The sequence below is a fragment of the Festucalex cinctus genome, chromosome 6 (assembly GCF_051991245.1).
Source record: "Festucalex cinctus isolate MCC-2025b chromosome 6, RoL_Fcin_1.0, whole genome shotgun sequence".
NCBI classification, from domain to species: Eukaryota; Metazoa; Chordata; class Actinopteri; order Syngnathiformes; family Syngnathidae; genus Festucalex; species Festucalex cinctus.
The window spans coordinates 5,386,543-5,406,319 of NC_135416.1; the positions used below are offsets into that span (position 1 = coordinate 5,386,543).

At 38.7% G+C, this 19,777-nt stretch overlaps 1 protein-coding gene across 1 annotated transcript; it reads left to right on the top strand.

The window, feature by feature from the left end:
- The first annotated feature begins 1,259 nt into the window (after positions 1 to 1,259).
- Positions 1,260 to 19,655, top strand: LOC144021314 (ovochymase-2). Its single transcript, XM_077525496.1, has 25 exons — positions 1,260 to 1,420; positions 2,629 to 2,759; positions 3,868 to 3,961; positions 4,045 to 4,185; positions 4,326 to 4,423; positions 5,588 to 5,702; positions 5,776 to 6,012; positions 6,261 to 6,470; positions 7,912 to 8,052; positions 9,326 to 9,571; positions 9,647 to 9,832; positions 9,966 to 10,075; positions 10,154 to 10,254; positions 11,381 to 11,658; positions 12,830 to 12,993; positions 13,069 to 13,252; positions 13,340 to 13,558; positions 14,499 to 14,633; positions 14,860 to 15,081; positions 15,203 to 15,385; positions 15,812 to 15,924; positions 16,421 to 16,515; positions 16,606 to 16,895; positions 17,056 to 17,216; positions 18,570 to 19,655. The coding sequence occupies exons 1-25, from the start codon at positions 1,270 to 1,272 to the stop codon at positions 18,759 to 18,761; spliced, it is 4,197 nt and encodes a 1,398-aa protein (XP_077381622.1). The 5' UTR covers positions 1,260 to 1,269; the 3' UTR covers positions 18,762 to 19,655.
- The last annotated feature ends 122 nt before the right edge of the window (positions 19,656 to 19,777 follow it).

Genomic DNA, 19,777 nt, shown 5'->3' on the forward strand with positions numbered 1-19,777 from the left:
GATCCCCAAGCAAATGGCGATAATGGCGAAATGCAGCACATTTATCAATCTGCAATATTCCCCCCGAAAACAAGCTTGGCGAAACGTTATGTAAGGATTTTTTTTTTTTTTTTTTGCTTTTTGCCTTGGTCTTCGTGTCCCCAACGGAGCCATAAGCTGCTTTTGTTGCGTCATCTGTTCTGTCATGGAGAGAAAATAAAAAGTAAGTACTAATCTGGAAATAAGAACAACTAGAAGGAAAAGAAACGTGTTCACAGCAGGAAATACAACAGGAAGTATAAGTTGAGACCGAAAGCAAACAACCTCAAAATAGCGTTAATGGAAGAAGCCGGATAACATCTGTGTTGTTGTCGCAGCAACCTTACATGCTCTACATTTCTGGCCTCTAACATTGGTGGACCAGCTAGACCACAGGGCATGCCTAATATATTGTCCAACATGGCCGCCCCAATGGGAAAGGCCTACGGGAAAGAATCTGAGGTGTGCCTAATGTTTTGTCCAACATGGCCTTAAAAAAAGGACAAGTACGGGAAAAGTCTTCAAAGCACGAAACACGGACCTCAAGAAAACATTCCCAAAATGGCGTTAATGGAAGAAGGATCGCATCTCTGCTGTTGGCATGGCAACCTCACATGATTGGTCTGTAACATTAGTGATCCAGCCAGACCGCCTCTTGTCATGCTAGCCCTAGCATCAACGCTAACCTTACTGTTCCTAATCGTATTCAGTACTCATGGCAACCCTCGTTGCCTATTTTAGTGGTCTTAAATATCAGTGGACCAGTCAGCACACTTCTCATGTTATGTTAGCATTAGCATCATTTTTAGCGTTACTTTTCAAACTTAACCTATTAAAGCTGTCTATATCTCTTTGTTGTGTGGGCATTAGCATCGAAGCTAACAGTCTATTCCGAGTCATATGTCGTCTTAAGTACCGGCGGGCCAACCAGGGTTGCTTTTAGCATCAGCGCAAATGTTACTTGTTCCCATATTGCCTATTATACTGATCTGTAATGATAAAACATTTCAAAAGTGAACAAACTTTAAAATTGCATTTTAAATAGCGCATTTCATGGGACCCAATAGGGTTGAACTGAATGCTGCTCACATGGGCCTTGTCTGATAAAAGCATGTAATAATGAGCAAAGTTTCATTGCTCATTTACCCACCCTGAACGTGATGCCCCACCTAACGGCCAAAGTACACACACACACATGCACACGCACACACTGCACTGTTCAGTGTCTCCACCATGGCGAGGAGAGGGAGCATGGAGATGGACAAGGAGCACGGTTCTTCCCGGGGTTTGAGCACCCTGGAAATATGTCTGATGGTCCTCTTCTTGGTCATGACTGGCGTGAGCGTGGCCCTAGTGGTCCTCTACTTTGTCCAGGAGGAAGACACCGCGCCTCTACAAGAGGGTGAGGATGAGCCGTCACTGAAGTTGAGCAATCGTAATGAGGAAAAGTGGTGTCGAAAATGGATGGATAGATAGAAAAGTGTAGATATGATGTTGAATTTAAAATTCGGCTTCATAAAATAATTGTAGTTAAATCAATTGGTGTGTAGTTATGCAAAGTAAAAATAAGTTAAATTAGAAATGTGAAAAAAAAAAAAGTTCACCTAAAAATAATTATTAATTAAATCAATTAAATAAAATGACCCTTTGGAAACGAAGAATTTCAACTTTAAAATGTTATTATTTTTTTTTCTTTTAAATGAAAAAACACGTAAATTGGGAAAGAATTTGCAGCTTTCAAAAATATAATCAAATGCAAAAAAAAAAAAAGAGAGAGCCATATGTCTATATAAAATACAAAAAAATAGAAAATCATAGAAGCACAAATAAAGCTTGGAAAAACTGCAAATAATGCTAAAAATTATTAATCATTTAATGTGTATGGTTAGGTAAATGTGGAAAAAAAAGGCAAAAATTCAAATTATATAAAATATAACTTTTGAAAATAAAATGCAAACAAGTTAAATTAGTTTTTCTGAAAAAGTAGCAAAAGACAGCAATTGAGCTTTAAAAATAAAATGAAATGACACTTATTGTTCTAAAAAAAAAAAAAGTTTACAAAGTTGTCTATTTAAAAAAAAAAAAATTAATTGTATTTAGGAAAAATCCCTTGACAGTGGTTAAAATAGCAACACATGTTGCACATGAGGATCAATCTACCGTACTGAATACATTAAATGCCTCATTAGTCAGCCAAATGATGCAGCTTGTTTTAGATCTACTAAAAAAATTTATTCTCTGTAATTTTTTTTTTTTCGGCATACAAGTTTAAAAATGAGACTGGGTAATGAAAGAAAATTGTAGATTTTTTTTTTCTTTCCAAAAAGTAGTATTTGCAATTTTAACCAATTCAGGCAAATGACAAAAATAAGTTTAGTTTTAGTCTTTTCCACTCTTGTGATTTGCTTTATTTGTGCTGATAACCAAACAAGAAGAATCTTTTTTTCCCGAATATTAACTTCAGTGGCGTGCAAGCGGGGTGAGGCCGGCAGGGCATCCACAGTCCCCTGCTCCCACCACCATGTGGAATTACTGTTCTTTGAAAAAAATGCCACCATGTCTTTGGCAATGTTCAGCGCAAGTGAATGCATAGCTGTGTCCCCTCTCCAGGGCCGGACTCAGGGTGCGGCGGCCCGCAGGAGCTGACCGCAGCGTCGGGCACCTTCGCCAGCCTCCATTACCCCAGTAGCTATGACAACGGCAGGAGCTGCTCCTGGCACATTACCGTGGACCCCGATAAGGTGACTTGACGCCCGCTGTCGCATCCGTTCTCATGCTCAGTTACGACTTTTTCTCGTTTTGCTTCCGCAATGATGGACAGTTATGTCATGTTTTTCGAGAGTTTCTTCTTAGTTTCATTTCTCTGATGATGGAGAGTTGCGTGTTCTCGTTTTACTTCTGTGAGGAAGGACAATCAGGACATTTTCTTGTTTTTCATGTTCGTCTCTGTGACGAAGGACAATTTGGAAGTTTTTCTGTTTTTATGATGATGGACAGTGGCTACATTTTGTTTTATTTCTGTCATGGTTTTTTTCTGGTTTCATTTCTGTGATGCCAGCTATGACGTTTTCTCTACTCCTTTGACAATGGTCAAACGCAAATGTTTTTTGTTTATCTGTTCCATTTAATTAACGATTGACAGTTATGATGCTTCCTCGATTTAGTTGTTCAATGATGAACAATTACGACAATTTCCTGTTTCCAAGTAAATTTTTTTTGATAATGAACACTGAAATTATGACATTTCTATTTTTTCAGTTTTATTTTTTATTTATTTTTAATGTTTCATTTCATATATGATATACAGTTACACTGTGGTGAGCAGATGACATTTTCTCACTGTTAATGTTATTTAACACCATTTTTCATTCATTTCAATGATAAACGAACTGTTAAGACATTTTTTTCCATCGCCTCTTGTTTGAAACTGCCATTGAATAAATACATTTCACCGTACTTGACTCGGCTACTGTAGTCAGAAGTAGTTTCCCCCCCTCTTGAAAAGCAGCTTTTCTTTTGAAGTGCCTACCACAGAGGCTGAGCGCGTTGCCAGATCGCAAGTGGAGTTTGTTTACTGATTGTCTAATGTGAGGCCAAGCAGCGGAGGACAGCTGGGGTGGACGCGAAACAGACAGATGGCTGCCTCTGTCCCCTTCATCCTTCTTTTCTGACACACACAAAAAAAAAGAAGACAGACCGCAGAGAAAACCTCCGTGCCAAAGCTTCACACTCTCGTAGCATTAAAAGTGACGAGCTTGTGTCGTACGTGTCAGTTAGCAACATCTCATTTGCCCCTCCCCACTCAATCAAAAGATGAATGAGATGATGAAACGTTTGTTTTGGTCGCAGGTGATCTCAGTGTGGTTTGAAGAGTTTGCCTTGGAGGACACCAACTTGTGTACTGCAGACTTCATCACACTGCGAGATCCACTGGGAGTCATCGGTCAGTTGAACAGTCCGAAGTTGAGGATGTCCAAAATTGACAATGGTTGGTGACGATGATTTTTTTTTGTGCGACGTTTGCAGGGAAATACTGCGGCTACAGCAAACCGTTGCCTTTGGTGTCTCTCACCAACCGCCTGACCGTCTACTTTGACACCAATGACAGGAAAACGGACCAAGGATTCAAGGCTCATTACGAGGCCGTGTCTCCGGAGCGCACGTCGGGTAAGATGACGCCACATGACCTAGAAAATGGAGTGTCGCTGGATGAAGGTGGAGGAATGGGAGAAGGGGATCATGTGTGTGTGTGTGTGTGTGTACACGTGTACCCTTGGAAATGAAGTGTCGTCCATCCTTGCCTCCAGAAATAGCTGGAGCTGGTGGCGCTCTCCAAGGTGACCAAGGGGATCTGCTGACCCCTGGCTTTCCGGAGCAGAACTACCCTAATGGAGCGCTCTACCAGGTAGTGCAAGAATGTGGTAACCAAAAGGTTGCCTTGGGAGAGTTTACGCAACTGTACATGATACAAGCATTTATTTGAAGGAGGTGTTTATTTGTAAGCATGGGTATCCTGGTGAAAAATGTTTTTGGAACCCCAATTGGAACCAATTATCCGATCAAACAATGACAACAAAAACCAGTTAAATTCGGAAAATCAGTTTTGATACACATTGGACCAAACTGAATTGAGTCGTTCCATTTTAATATATCAAGATACGTATCGACTCGTCTTTTATTCCGAGATAAACACTTTTAATACACTCAAATTAACGGTACTAACAAATTCATTCTTGCTGTAAAATGACAAGAGACTCATTGCATCATACCCTCTCGAACTACCCAATCGACTCACATCTCAAATTGAAACGGCACACTTTAAAATAAACCATTCTTGAATTGTATTGCACCTCATGTATTGACATATTATCAAATCATCTTTTATTGCAAAAATGCACACTCCCTCAAAGACATTTCATCCCATTTGAACTCTGTTGCTAACCAAAATAGCAGCTCCTACCAAGGTTATTATAGTTTTGGAATTTTCATTTTAGTTAGTTTTTATTTTGTTTTGTTTTTTAATGTAGTTAGTTTTAATTTGTTTCAGGGTGGTTCTATTAGTCTTAATTAGTTTGACTTATTTTAAATAATGTTTAATTTGAGTGTCGTTGTAGTTTTAGTATGAGATTTTGTTATTTTAAAAAGTGTATTAATTGTGGGCAATAGTTAATTAATAAACACTTTGTATTAACTGATGCTAGATGACTTCACTCCTGTGTGAGACACTTTCAAACGATCTTATTCCGGTTAATATCAAAGTAAATATACTTAAACTCACATTTAAGATTATCCCCAAAGGCTCATGTATTTAATTAATTACCGAAGACTAAAACGAAGGACATTTTTGCTGTAATTATACTTAGTTTTAGTTTAGTAAATGTATTTTCATTTAGTTTCCGTTTTCAAAAAGCATTTTCGTTTTTATTTTATTTTGTTAACGAAGTTGTTTTTTAATTATAGTTTTAATTTTTTTGTAAGTTTCCGTTAACTAAAATAAGCTCGGCTCCTATTGATGTGTGTAAACAGCCTCGCAAATTATTATAATTTTTTTTTCTGTGCGTTTAATAAGTGGAAAATCACCGTGCCTGAAGGCGAGCGTGTCCGATTGACGTTCACCTCCTTCGACTTGGTCCCGGAGGTGTGCGGAGACTTTGTTCAGGTCTACGATGGCTCTTCGTCTTTAGGTAAGCGCATGATAATAACTCATAATACTTCTGTTTCAAAAAGGCTTATTAACCTTTCCGTGTCCATTGGAAGGCAAATTTTGTGGGGGGGCCTTACCCGACCCGGTGGAATCCAGCACCAACACCATGATGGTGCGCTTCAAATCGGACAGCAAGAAGAGCTCCAGAGGGTTCCGTGCCACCTTCACCAAATCCAGCCTCCCGCCTGTTGTGATCCCCACCACCATGAAGCCCACAACCACGTCCAAACCCACCACCCAGACACTCCCACCCACCACCCAGACACTCCCACCCACCACCACTTCTACTGGTAAAATACTGTTCTTCTTTGGTCCTGTAAACGTATTGCTTGTGACAAATTGCACTTAGGCCTCGCAAGCTGGCATACAGTAAGGTCAGCATTTTTCCATCCTGAGCTTTTTTGTATTGTATTGACAGTTTCTATAATTGCAACCTGGGAGTGGCGGTATTAAGAAGTGGATTAAGTCGATTAAGTACCCACTTAAGGTCCAGGTGCCGAATGAATTTTCGCACAATCACAGACTTTTCTTTTCTCAGGTGGTGCAGTTATTCTCAGCGGGCGCAAAGGGACCATCCAGTCAGTGGGCTTCCCCGATCCGTATCCCGCGCACCAGAACGTCTCGTGGAGGATAAGCGTACCCAAAGGGTTTCTGGTGAAGATGCAAGTTGTTGAATTGGCCATCACGGGGGAAACGGGACAGTGCAAGGATGACAAGTTGGTCATATCGGACGCTTACAGCACACTAGGTGATGTATTTGATACATTCCTATTGCTTGTTAGCATTTTGATTAGTCTTCATCTTTCTTTTCTTATGAAACGTCAGTAAGTATCAAATGTTAGCATGTAATGCCACTTTTCCACTGCAGGTACTATTCTGGAGTATTGTGTAGCGTTTGCGTAATCCTGCCAACTATCTAACAATATCTAAGACTACAAATGAAGTAACGTCTCAATAAAGGAAGGAAGGAAGTTTACTGGCTGGCTGACTGACTGACTGACTGACTGACTGAGCTGAGCTGAGAAATTACTAACTAATGAACTAATGAACCAAATTTTTTGCATAAAAACAGGGGAATCTAACTAACTAACTAACTAACTAACTAACTAACTAACTAACTAACTAACTAACTAACTAACTAAATAACTAACTAACTAACTAACTGAAGTAACTCACAAAATTCCAGGTAAACTAACAAATGAATGAGAAAACTAACTAACTAACTAACTAACTAACTAACTAACTAACTAACTAACTAACTAACTAACTAACTAACTAACTAACTAACTTAAAGGAGCTCACTCAATTCCAGGTAAACTAACGAACGAACAAGAAAGAAACCCCCCTAACTAACTAACTAACTAACTAACTAACTAACTAACTAACTAACTAAAGTAACTCACAAAATTCCAGGTAAACTAACAAATGAATGAGAAAACTAACTAACTAACTAACTAACTAACTAACTAACTAACTAACTAACTAACTAACTAACTAACTAACTAAGTTGAAGGAACTCGCTAAATTCCAGGTAAACTAACGAAGGAACAAGAAAGCAAACTTAACTAACTAACTAACTAACTAACTGAAGGAACTCACTTGATTCCAGGTAAACTAACAAATGAACAAGAAAACTAACTAACTAACTAACTAACTAAGTAACTAACTAACTAACTAAGTAACTAACTAACTAACTAACTAATGAGCAATCTAATGATCAAGCTAACAAACCAGCAAACTAGCTAATAAGGGAACTAGCTAAGTAACAAGCAAACTAACAACTAAGAAATGAACAAACTATCTATCAAAACAAACGAATTAACTAACCGACTGACTGAACGGCATACAGTATTATTCCCCACAGTCTCGGCTTTGCTGCCGCACTGTTGCGGCCCTCAGTCTCTCCCCGAGGATAAAATATGCAGTATGTCCTCTTAGAGTGTACTTTGAAATATTGTCAGAATGCTATCAGATTGTAGATCCAGACTGAAGACATTTCCCCGAAGTGAGCCTCTTTAACTTTGAAATGAGGATCCCTGATGTAGTGGATATGATAATGGAATAGCATCAGAGTCTACACACACGCACGCGCGTGCACGTGCAAATGCACGCACACTCACAACAATGGTCGGGAATGATAAATGGTGTCCTCTGCATGCCCGCCTAATGGTCTCCATGTCAATTTCCAGGCACGCATTGTGGCTACATCCGACCTCCAGTTGTGGTGGCCGCCACCAACACTCTGTCTGTCTCCTTCTTCTCTGACAGTCGCCTCACTGACAGGGGCTTCTCTGCCAAGTGGGAGGCCGCGTACCCTGAGGATATAGCAGGTACGCACACGCAAACACACATACTGTACATTGAGGAGGCTGATTAAGCATCGCAATAAAACGTGACACCCTTCTGTCCCGCACTTATACCAGAGCGATTACAAAAGCAGCATGGACTTTGTCACGTTGAGCCTCCATCAGCATAAAAACAAAGATTATCATTTTTATTTACGACTTTCTTGATAAGATAGCAAGGTCGTGCATGGGCATGATGGAGATATACTTACTAATATGTATTTGGAGTGCACAATAAACAATTTTGTTTGTGCATTAAAAGTGAGCGGAATCTTAAACACAGTAATTCGTTAGAAAAAGTTTCACATTGTAACACAACAGACAAATGACATAGAATTACAATTTTTTATTGTCATCTTTTTATTGTACATGGCTGTATTGTATTTCAATATTAATATGATGTACCTTTATCTGAAATAGTCCAGTTTTTCTTTTCATTGAAGGGATGGAAATTAAAATGTGATTAATTGGCAAAATAATTGAGAGATTAGTCTTTTACTAGAATAATTATTAATTGCAGGCATTATTATTATTATTATTATTATTATTATTATTATTATTATTATTATTATTATTATTATTATTATTATTATTATTGCATTATTATTACTATTATTAGTATTATTATTGCATTATTATTATTATTATTATTATTATTATTATTATTATTATTATTATTATTATTATTATTATTATTATCATTGCAGTAGTCGTAGTAGTCAAGTCAAGTCATCTTTATTTATGTAGCGTAGTAGTAGTAGTAGTTGTTTGTTAATGATACATTTATCTAATGTACAAAATAGCTATAATAATAAATTATGCTAATTAAATATTATTTTTACGCATTAAAGTATATAGTAGTACTCATAAAAAGTGACAATAATCACATTCTAAATTAATACATTTTTCTTTTCTTTTTTAATGTTTTTTTTTTTTATATATATTTTGTGATACCCAATAATCTATCTACTATAATCCATGTACATTTATAATCTACTATCATTTGAGATATACTGTAATTGTGCATATAATTAAAGTTCTAAAATGGTTAATTATTATTGGTTTACACAGGTTATACACATTACAAAATAGATCACGTTAGTATTTGTATATGAAAGTATGATATAGAGTGAACGTATGGTATATTTCAGAAAGGAAAATAAAAGTATGTGACCTTGGGTCAGATTCCCTCAAAATAGCCAAGGATGCTTGCTTCCAAAATACACAAACTGAATTGAAGTTTTGATTTTTGGTTCAGAAATCCAGGGATGCGGCTTTTCATCTAAGGAGGAGATTGGGGTGATGAAGTCTCACAACTGGCCAATGAACTACAAGGCCAACGCCGAGTGCATGTGGAGCGTGGCGCTGCCGCCTGGCAAGAAAATCTCGCTGACCTTCACTCACTTTGAGCTCGAGGCCAAAGACTTACTGTCATCCAAGTGCTTCGACAACGTTGTGGTGTACGACATTAACGGCTTGACCAACGCCTTGAATCAAAAGCACGGTGGGTACTATACTAGCGACACGTGGCAACCTCGGACGGTGGAAAAACTCAAATTACTCTCGGAATCTTTCGTAGGACCATTTTGCGGCTCCAACATCCCTCGAACTATCAAGACCAAAGGAAGCAGACTGGTGGTACGCTTCCATTCAGATTTATTGACAGAGGCCAAAGGTTTCCGGGCCTACTGGACTACAAATCCCAGCCTGCCTGCGCCAACTGAGCCACCTGTTCTGCCTAATCCTTGGGACGACATCGAAATAGGTGGAGTATTGCTATGAAAGTTTGAAGTGGGATTAGATTAGGGTTAGGGATCGAGTTACAGTATCACGCCAAATATTTCTTCCACCTTTGCTCCAACAAAAAGATGAATAATTTGTTTCTGATCCTCTTCCAGACTGGCCCATCCCATGTGGGAAACCAGCCATCCCTACCTCCATTATGTCCCGCATTGTGAACGGAGAACCAGCCAGGCCGCACTCGTGGCCTTGGCAGGTGTCCATGCAGGTGGGAGATTACCCCCTTAGCCCCTCCTCTCTAGCAGTATTTATGTCTTAACTCAGACGTGGTTGTCTTTATTATCAGGTGTGGCCGTCCAGTCGACCCGAACCAACTTTCTTCCACACGTGTGGCGGCACTCTTATTCATAAGAACTGGGTGCTCACAGCAGCTCATTGCTTCATCAAGTAAGTCAATCGGTATCAGCTGTATTCCTAATAACTACAAAATACTGTATGCATGTATTAATTTTGTCCACACGGGGTCGCTATCCTCACATTTTACACTCTATTATCTGTGACTTTGAATGTGTGTGGCTTTAAAAGGTGGGGCCTGGCCTGGTGAGTGACATGGGAGTCAGCGAATGAGATGAAGTGGCAATAAAATAACAACATAGGCCATTGCAAGCCTTTTTTTTTCATCAATTGCTTTTTAAATTTTAATATTTAAATGTATTTCATGACCAGAATTATTATAGTTTTGGAAGTTTTCATTTTAGTTGTTTTTTATTTCATTTTGATTTGTATTTTTATTTTTTTAAAGTTTAGTTAGTCTTAATCAGTTTTCAGGGTGGTTCTGTTAGTTTTTATTAGTTTAAGTTATTTAATAAATGCTTAGTTTTAGTTAGTTTCAGTATTAGTTTTAGTTTAAAAAAAAAAGTGTATTACTTGTACGCAGTATTTAAAAAAAAACACCATGGGAGCGACATCATCTGAAGGTGCTTTTCTATTGGCTTCTGCTAGATGACATAATTTCTGTGTGACACACTTTCAAACGTCTTTTGCGGTGAATATCAAATTAAATCTGCTTAAAATCACATTTAAAATCATCCCCAAAGGCTCATGCATAAATTAATTATCAAAGACTAAAACGAAGGACATTTTTGCTATAATTATAGTTTGTTTGTAAACATAAAATGTAGTTTCAGTTAGTTTTTGTTTTTTTAAAAAGCATTTTTGTTTTTATTTAATTCGTTAACGAAATTGTGTTTTGAATTTTAGTTTTCGTTTCTTCGTTAGTTTTAGTTAACTAAAATAACCTTGTTCGTGACATGAATAAAAAGGCGTATTTCATTACAAGAATAAACAGTTCTTATGAATACATCATTTGAATGAAAGAGAAGAGAGAGAAGAATAAATCTTGTATTTTCCACCCCTGTTTACAGGACATACTGTACTTGAATTTCACATTCAAATTGATTTACTCACAGATGTTTGTTAATCTTAGCTGGGCTTGAACCCTGTCGCCCGTGTAAAGCAGGTGCTCACTGTACTCGTTATTATTTTTGTACTAATCCATCCACTTCCCGCCCAGCTACGCCGACGAGCTGCACCGCTGGCAAATGTGCCTGGGCAAGCACAACCTGACCTTCACGGAGCCCAGCGAGCGCTGCTTGGGCGTGACGGGCATCTACCGCCACGAGGGCTTCAAGTATCCCACTGTTCCCACCGTGGAGTTCGACATCGCCCTGGTCAGGCTGGACGGGGAGGCTGAGGTCGGGGATCAGATCTCTTACGCCTGCCTCCCCTCCCCGGAGGTGGTCCTACCCGGGGGAAAGAAGTGCTACGCCACCGGCTGGGGGGACGAGACAGGTGTGTTGCACTCTAAAAATATCTGGGTCTAAAGTAACTCAAATTGGGTCAAAAAAGGGACCGGGGCTTATTCAATCAACCCAAATAGTTGGGGCAACTAAAAACCACACAAACTACCCCCAAAGATTGGGTTGATATGTGAGGTATCAATTTAATTTTGGGTTAAATAGCTCAAACATTTGGTTGGGATCACTTTGGAACAATTCAATTGGAGTATTCAATTAACCCTCCAAATTGGATGAAATGAATAACCCAATTAGGTTATATTTTTGGTTTATTCATTTGACCCAACTTATAATTAAATAACCCACAAAGCAGCCAAAAAATTTTTTTTTCTTTTGTTGAAATTGCGTCAAAAAGGGAACCGACCAAATTTTGTTGCTTATTTAATTAACCCCAAATCTTGGGTCGACTAAAAACCCAACAAACAACCCCCAAAAAATTGATATGTGGTTTGTTAATTTAATTTGACCCAACTTTTTGGGTTAAATAGCGCAAAAAATTGGTTGGGATCATTTTGAAACAATTCAATTGGGGTATTCAATTAACCCTCCAAATTGGATGAAATGTATAACCCACAAACACACCCACTCCAAAAAAAATAAAAATAAAAAATAAAAAATGGGCTGCCTTGTTAGTCATTAATTTAATTTGACACAACTTTTTAGGTTAAATAACTCAAAATATTGGGTCGGCTCATTTTTGTGTCAATTCATTTGGGTTATTCAATTACCCCCCAAATTGGATGAAATGAATAACCCAGAAAGAAAAAAAAAATTGGTTGCCTTGTTAGTCATTAATTTAATTTGACCCAACTTTTTGGGTGAAATAACTCAAAAAGTTGAGTTAGCTCATTTTTGGCCCAATTCAATTGGGTTATTCAATTAACCCAAAAAGTTGGGCCAAATGGATAACCCACAAAACAACCCAGAAAATGGGCTGCTTTATGGGTAATTTAATTAGAAATTGTGGGTTAATTTGACCCAACTTTTTGGGTTTAAATAACTAAAAATGTTGGATCGGTCCATTCATGACCCAGTTTGGGTTATTTTTGACCCAACTGTTTTTAGAGTGTAGCGTTTGTTCTGACAAGACAATTGCCTGGTAGACTTAGATCTAGATGATGGATGTGTATTGCACGAACAAACTTTTGTATTCTCGTTTACTTTAGGGGATTCCCTGAACGCCAAAGTAGCAGAGGCTCTAAACCAGGTGGCCTTGCCCGTGGTACCGTACGACACGTGCAAGCGGATGGACTACTGGTGGTTCCAGGTGAAGACTTCCATGATCTGTTGCGGTTACACGCTGCCCGACGAGCTCAAGTCCGTCTGTCAGGTAAAAAACACCGACACGAGATGGACGGAAGAAGGAGGGTTTCCCCCATGACGTTTCCTGGATTTTGCCACACAGGGAGATTCCGGCGGTCCTTTGGTGTGCCAGGATGGTCCCGACAGTCCCTGGGAAGTGCACGGAATCACCAGCTTCGGTCCCATCGGGTGCATCATGAACAAGAAGCCGTCGGTGTTCACCCGCTCGTCTGCCTACATTCCGTGGATCGAAAACGTCATACGCAAGGACATCTACAACCAACACAGTAAGGTTCATTCTTGTGTTTCTCGTTTGGTTGAGAAGTAGCAAATGTGCTCATGCTCTGTACTGGATCGTCATCCTCCCCATGTAGCATCTGGCTGCGGCGGTGCAAAGGACTTGACGGGCACAGGAGGCACGTTGTCGTCTATGGGCTTCCCAGGCAGCTACAGCAACAAGGCCCGATGCCAGTGGAACATCCACGCGCCCCCCGGCAAACTGGTGCACCTTCACTTCACCAACTTTTCTTTGGAGGAGAGTCTAATGTGCTTGAGCGACAAAGTCAGCATTTCGGATGGAACGGGAAGTCTGGGTATGGAAATGTAATGTTTATTTGTTTTATTGACTGTATATTAGATATATCTTAACTTGTTTATTTAATTTAAGTTTCTATTTTTTGTGTGTTTTACATTTTGTTTTTTATTTTGATGTTGTTTTTACTACTATATCCATAGTTTTGTGTTAACATAATTTTTTTATTTGATATTTGTTTTAATATATATATATATATATATATATATATAAAATAAATTTTCATTTTATGTAACTTATTTTATAAATATCAAATCATGATTGCTTTGTTCTGTTGTCATGTTTATTTACTTGGATATTAGATTACATAATTTATTTAATACACAAACATATTATTTAATCGGCTTATTGTTAATCATTAAATAAATTAATATTGATTATTAAATTACATGAGAGGTGATCGAACACCATAGTCACCACAAACACATAATATAATAAAAATAAAATAATAATAATAATAATAATAATCATACAATAATGCAATAATATAAGGCTTAAATGAATATAGTCTGTCATTTAATAAAAAAGATTAAGATTACAATTATTGCATTTAAAATATATGTCCAGTATTAACATATCTACAAAATGTAAATTTTTACCCCACCCTTTAATGTTTTTTTACGCATAAATCTTAACCAAAATCAATTTAAAAAATAGTTAAAGAAGTTTGAATTATTTTTTAAAACATTATTATTTATGATTTATTTACTTGACTAATACTATTACTAATACTATTAAATACACACGTTTAAAAATGTATTGTTTTCTTTTAATTATTTTGAATTTTATTGGGAATTTTTTTATTTTAGATATTTTTTGTCTTTTTTTTAAATTTATTTAGTACTTAATGTGTTTTTAAAAATGTGTTATTTTCATTATTTTGTGGTAAGTATTTGTTTACTGACAGCTTGTGCGTGTTCCTTCCCTTCCTTCCCTGTCAGGCACCTACTGCAGTCACACGCCACCCATGGACCTGGTGAGTGACGGGAGCTCGCTTCACATCAGCTTCTCATCCAACGACAAGGTGGTGGACACCGGCTTTGCGGCCACCTGGAAGGCGGTTGACCCTTCGGAAGGTAAAAGGTTTCACTAGAGTAGACAGTCTACTGCAGTTGTTCTCAAATTGGGGTGGGGTCTGCACAACAATTTGCAATTTATTATTGTGGTGTCATTTAAAAAGTTATAGTACGGTTAGTATGGCAGTAGTACAGTGTGCAGGTTTGTTATCCCCCTGTATCAAAAAAAGTTTGAGAACTCTAGGTCTAAAGATGTCATCTCAACTATGACTTCATTACGTTACAGCTCCTTGCGGGGGAATGTTCAGCAGCCCCCAGGGTGAACTCACCAGTCCCGACTGGCCCAAAGACTACCCCACCCAGGCAGTGTGTACATGGAGGGTCCGAGTCCCCGACGCCAAAAGCATCCATGTGGCCTTCACGCACTTTGAGCTGCAGGCCGTCAACCTGCTGGGCAACTGTGTGGACTACGTGGAGGTCTTCAGCGGGAGCAACATGATGTCCCAAGGTCTGTCATAGCATTTGTTTGTAAATATAAATATATTTAAAGGCCACATTTACAGTACTGAAAAGTTAATTCATATTGTCAAACAAGACATAAAACTATAAGGGACTCGTGTTTTCCACAGGTCTTTTCTGCGGCTTTGCCCTGCCGCCTAAACTGAGCGTGCCGGGCGACACGGCAGTCATCCGCTTCTTGAGCAACAGCGCCAACCGGCAGCAGGGTTTCCGAGGCTACTGGACCACCGACGCCGGCGTCATCCCGACACTACCCCCTCCCACGCCCAACCCGTGGGACAACATCACCATCAGTGAGTTTGGAAACGTAACGTGCCTCATTTACATTCAAGTACCTGAAAGAGATTCTCGTATAAGAGTACAAATAGTTGAAATATAAAATAACTTTGGTAGACGTTAATATTGCCTGAGTAAAAGTCTTAAAATGTCTGACAGTTGCTGTCTCCTACTTAAAAGTTATTTTCTGATATTATATGTGCGGGAGTATGGGAAGTAACAGTATTTTTAAAAAGTGAGTTGTTAGGATTTTGATCATTTGTATTTGTTTTAATTCAGTATCAGTTTGGGTCTGCATGTTGGCTATTGAGCTAAATTAGCTAGCACACATTAGCCACTTGCCTAAATAAGCTCTTGATAATTAAATCGTGACTTGACTAAATTAATATATATTACAAGACTGTTTACAAAGCATATCTAATACTTGGCATATCTCGTACCAGACTGGCCAGAGGACTGTGGAAATCCGGCAGTAACCCCCAACACGGGCATAGCAAAGGTTGTTAATGGAGAAGAAGCGGTACCCCACTCCTGGCCCTGGCAAGTCTCCATGCAGGTAATTGTCCAATATGGAAATCATCATAGCACAAACAACATAAGGAAATTAAATGTATAGAATCAGTGGTTTTGTTTTGTGTAAACAGAAATACATTTAAAATTACATTTTTAAAATGTTTCAAACAAAAGAAAGGCCCCACAAGCTTATTATTATTGCTAAGATACAGATGGAAAACATCATCTACATGCTAACAATTAGCATCTACATGGCTGTTTGAGAGCCACTTCGAGGAACTGATATTTGGACACAAACTGGGAGCAACACATGTAGACAGAAAATATAATAATAATAATAATAATAATAATAATAATAATAATAATAATAATAATAATAATAATAATAAAAATAGACAGAAAATATCGCCAAATGAAAAAAAAAAAAAGCCACTCTCTTCTTCTTTTGTCTGTATGTCTGTATTATACTGCCCCCAGGTGGCCAAGGCGGGCACACCAGATGGAGCGTCAGAATGAACTATATATTGTTTCCTCTGCAGGCCTCACCAATGTTTCCCATCCCTTACATGCACGGCTGTGGAGGTTCATTGATCCACAAGGAATGGATCCTAACTGCTGCCCACTGTTTCATGACGTAAGATAGACACAAAACAAGGATTATTTTGTTTTGGGTTTTTTTTCCCCAAAAAAGCATCACTTTCAAATATTCCTTCTGGCCTTCCAGACCTCTCAACAAAACCTCGTACTGGCGCATGTGCCTGGGGAAACACCACATGAACTCCTCCAGGGACGTCCCGTCGGCGGAGGCGTGCTACAAGGTGGACGGCATCATCCGCCACGAGGGATTTGTCTATGAGCAGGACCGTACTGACATCACCCATGACATCGCCCTGGTGCATCTGGCCCAACCCGTCAACATGACACGGGAGATCAGCCCCGTCTGCCTGCCCCGACCCGGGGCGGAGGTGGAGGCTGGGACGCGCTGCTTTGTCACCGGTTGGGGAGATGAGAAAGGTAAAAAAAAAAAAATGCCGTGTGAAAGGTACCGGCACAGAAATGGAGGGATGAAGTTGATTGGGCAATTTTCAGATCTTCTGGGGTAGTTTCAGAGTCGTAACACTGGCAGGACAATGCTTAAGTGTACAGACATTTTACCTTCTCTATTTATTCATAGGGAACATCTTCCCCAAAGTGTCTGAGAAACTCAACCAGGCTGCTCTTCCTGTGGTGGACTTCAAGACATGCAGCAAGCCCGCCTACTGGTGGGACACGCTGCGACCTTCCATGATCTGTGCCGGGTACGAGTCCCCGGATGAACTCAAGTCTGCGTGCCAGGTGAGATGACATGTCTGCTCCATAGGAGGCATCGCTTTTCTGGAAATGGCACCGACAGGATGTGGGGCGTCAAGTGGACTTGGCAATTTACTTCAGCGATTTAGTATCAGATCTGTAACACATCTGTGTGTAAGGGTACAGGGACGAGGGCGTTAAGTTTGTTTAACTTGATTTTGACTGATTTTACAAGGCCCACAGAATATTGTGTTCGATTGCTAGAAACAAACATGGAACCTATCAAAAGAAAGATTAGCATCTCTTCTTTCATCAGGAAAAAAAACACATTTGTATCTGTTTCCATTTTGCAGCAAATAGCATTAGAATACAGTTAAGTTTCATCAATATTCATTCACATTCACAAAAAGAGCTTATTGCAACATAATCCTGGCTGATCTCTTATACTCTGCTGCGGTCGTTTTTTTTTTTTGTAATAACTACCCTTGTTTTAAGCCACCTCTATATCAGAAGCTGCATCAAAGCCTTCTGTATGCTCTTGCATTAAAAAAAACAACAAAACATATAAATACATTTTTGGGAATGAAGGATAAAGTATTAAAAACATATTTACACGTTTTTGTAATTGAATGAGTTCAGCATATTCTGCAGTGCCACTAAAGGGGTGTGAAATAGTTGTGTTGAAGGCATTTGTCAACAAATACTCATTGTAATTCATCTCAGGATCTTTTACAATTGATGCGTCAATTTTGCAGCGGCTACTAAATCTATAACCCCTTTCACACTGCCCTTTAAAGCCGACTTTCCTGTGAAAGTCCCTTAAAGGTAATGAAGGGACGATGTTTAGCTTTAAAATTTCTAGGCTTGGACTTAGTATTAAAGCCAGAAAAGTGGATTGGTGATACGTATGTGTAAGGGGATTCCACAATGCTGGGAGGGGGGTATGAAGCATGAGGTTTAACACCTGATATTGCTCTCCCAATATCAGGCCGTTTCTGGATTCTGTGTGAAAGCCAAAAGCAGATAAAGGCAGGCTCCTCTTTTCTGGCTTCTAGTCAATAGACCCTTTCAAACCGCTTGTTTTATTTATTTATTTATTTTTTTTTACCCTGTGTCACTGAACTGTGTGAATGGTACCAACCCAAAATGTAGGAAGGATGTCTATTAGTTTTCTAATCAAGTTACAAAACATTTTTGAACATTTGTCGGTATATTTTTGGACTTGGGAATGGGAGCTGTATTCTCACGACTCGCGTTTACGTAACCGCCTGTTTTGTTTGTGACCATTCATCCAAAATACCTCAGTTTGCATGCTTATTCGCACACAAAGACGTAAATAGGGAGGGCATTGTTATCGTCTTGGCTGTAGCTTCATCCAAGTCTCTTTTCACCCCGCAGGGCGACTCTGGGGGCCCCTTTGCATGCAAGACCGTCGGGGTCAACGCAACCTGGGAGGTGCACGGCGTGGTCAGTTTCGGACCTCGGGGATGCATCAAGGACAAGAAGCCGTCGGTGTTCACGCGCGTTTCTGCCTTTAGCCATTGGATCCACGACAACATCAAAAAGTTCACATACGAAAGGGCCAACTAAGATAGAGTGGTACCTTGACATACGTCAAGTTTCATTTGTTCAGTGAACACACATGTAAGTTAAATCACTCTTATTGAATAAGAGAAAAAAACTACAGTATTTTGCTGTATAAAAAGGATGAACACATATTCCCAATATGATTTCATGCTTTATAATTCAATGCGTATTTGTGCAGCTCCTACTGGTGTGTACACTTTGGCCACCAGAGGGTAGTATAAAACATATACTGTACGTCCATCCATTTTTCGAACGTGCAAGTACTAAACACAAGTTACGTGTACTTTCACCTTTACCGTTTTGCTGTCTAACAGTGGAGCGCATGAGGCTCACCAGTCTGTCAACTTTTTGCAGGTTAAATAAAGCAAAAATAAATACATAAATAATTTGCTTGTAAGTCAAGATATCGGTATATTGTTATTTTATGCTGCTACAACTCAAATGTATAACATACACTAATACAGTAAAAAACTATGCAAATATGGAGCCTGCTCACCCCAATGTAGGACAAGGAACCATATTATATAAATAAATACAATGTTAATTATTTTCAACATATTTCAAAAAGTTGAAAATATATAATTTTACAATGTTACATTAAGGAGTAGCCTTTAGAGCACTAAATGCTATTATCTTGAAATGTCTGATAATGTGAATATGAGTAATTGAGGTTAAGTGTGTCTTATTTCAGAAGAAATCAAATATACACAATTCCCATGTCTCTTATCCTATATTACATAAATGTTAATCCATGAGAACAAAATGGTGTCTGTCTCCTTATAAAACAGTAGTACACTACAAACCATGTGCTTTCTCCCAGCCATAAGGAAAGTGGGTACTAATGAGGCCTACTACAGAATGTGAAAATCCTGGTGAAGTTGACGACCACCCAAAAAAAAAAAAAAACAAATCTTTTCAATTTGCCGAGAATTCACAAGCATTTTTATAAATTATATAATGAAACTGTACAGGTAAAAAAAAAATAGGCAAATTTTTTTCAACATGACAAAACCCCTGTG

What these genes read in the sequence shown, in the direction of transcription:
- LOC144021314 (XM_077525496.1), top strand. Translation starts at nt 1,270, where the DNA reads ATGGAGATGGACAAGGAGCACGGTTCTTCCCGGGGTTTGAGCACCCTG. An exon ending in GCTGCCCACTGTTTCATGAC is followed by an intron (nt 16,516 to 16,605) that starts GTAAGATAGACA and finishes CTGGCCTTCCAG; the next exon opens with ACCTCTCAACAAAACCTCGT. An exon ending in CGGTTGGGGAGATGAGAAAG is followed by an intron (nt 16,896 to 17,055) that starts GTAAAAAAAAAA and finishes ATTTATTCATAG; the next exon opens with GGAACATCTTCCCCAAAGTG.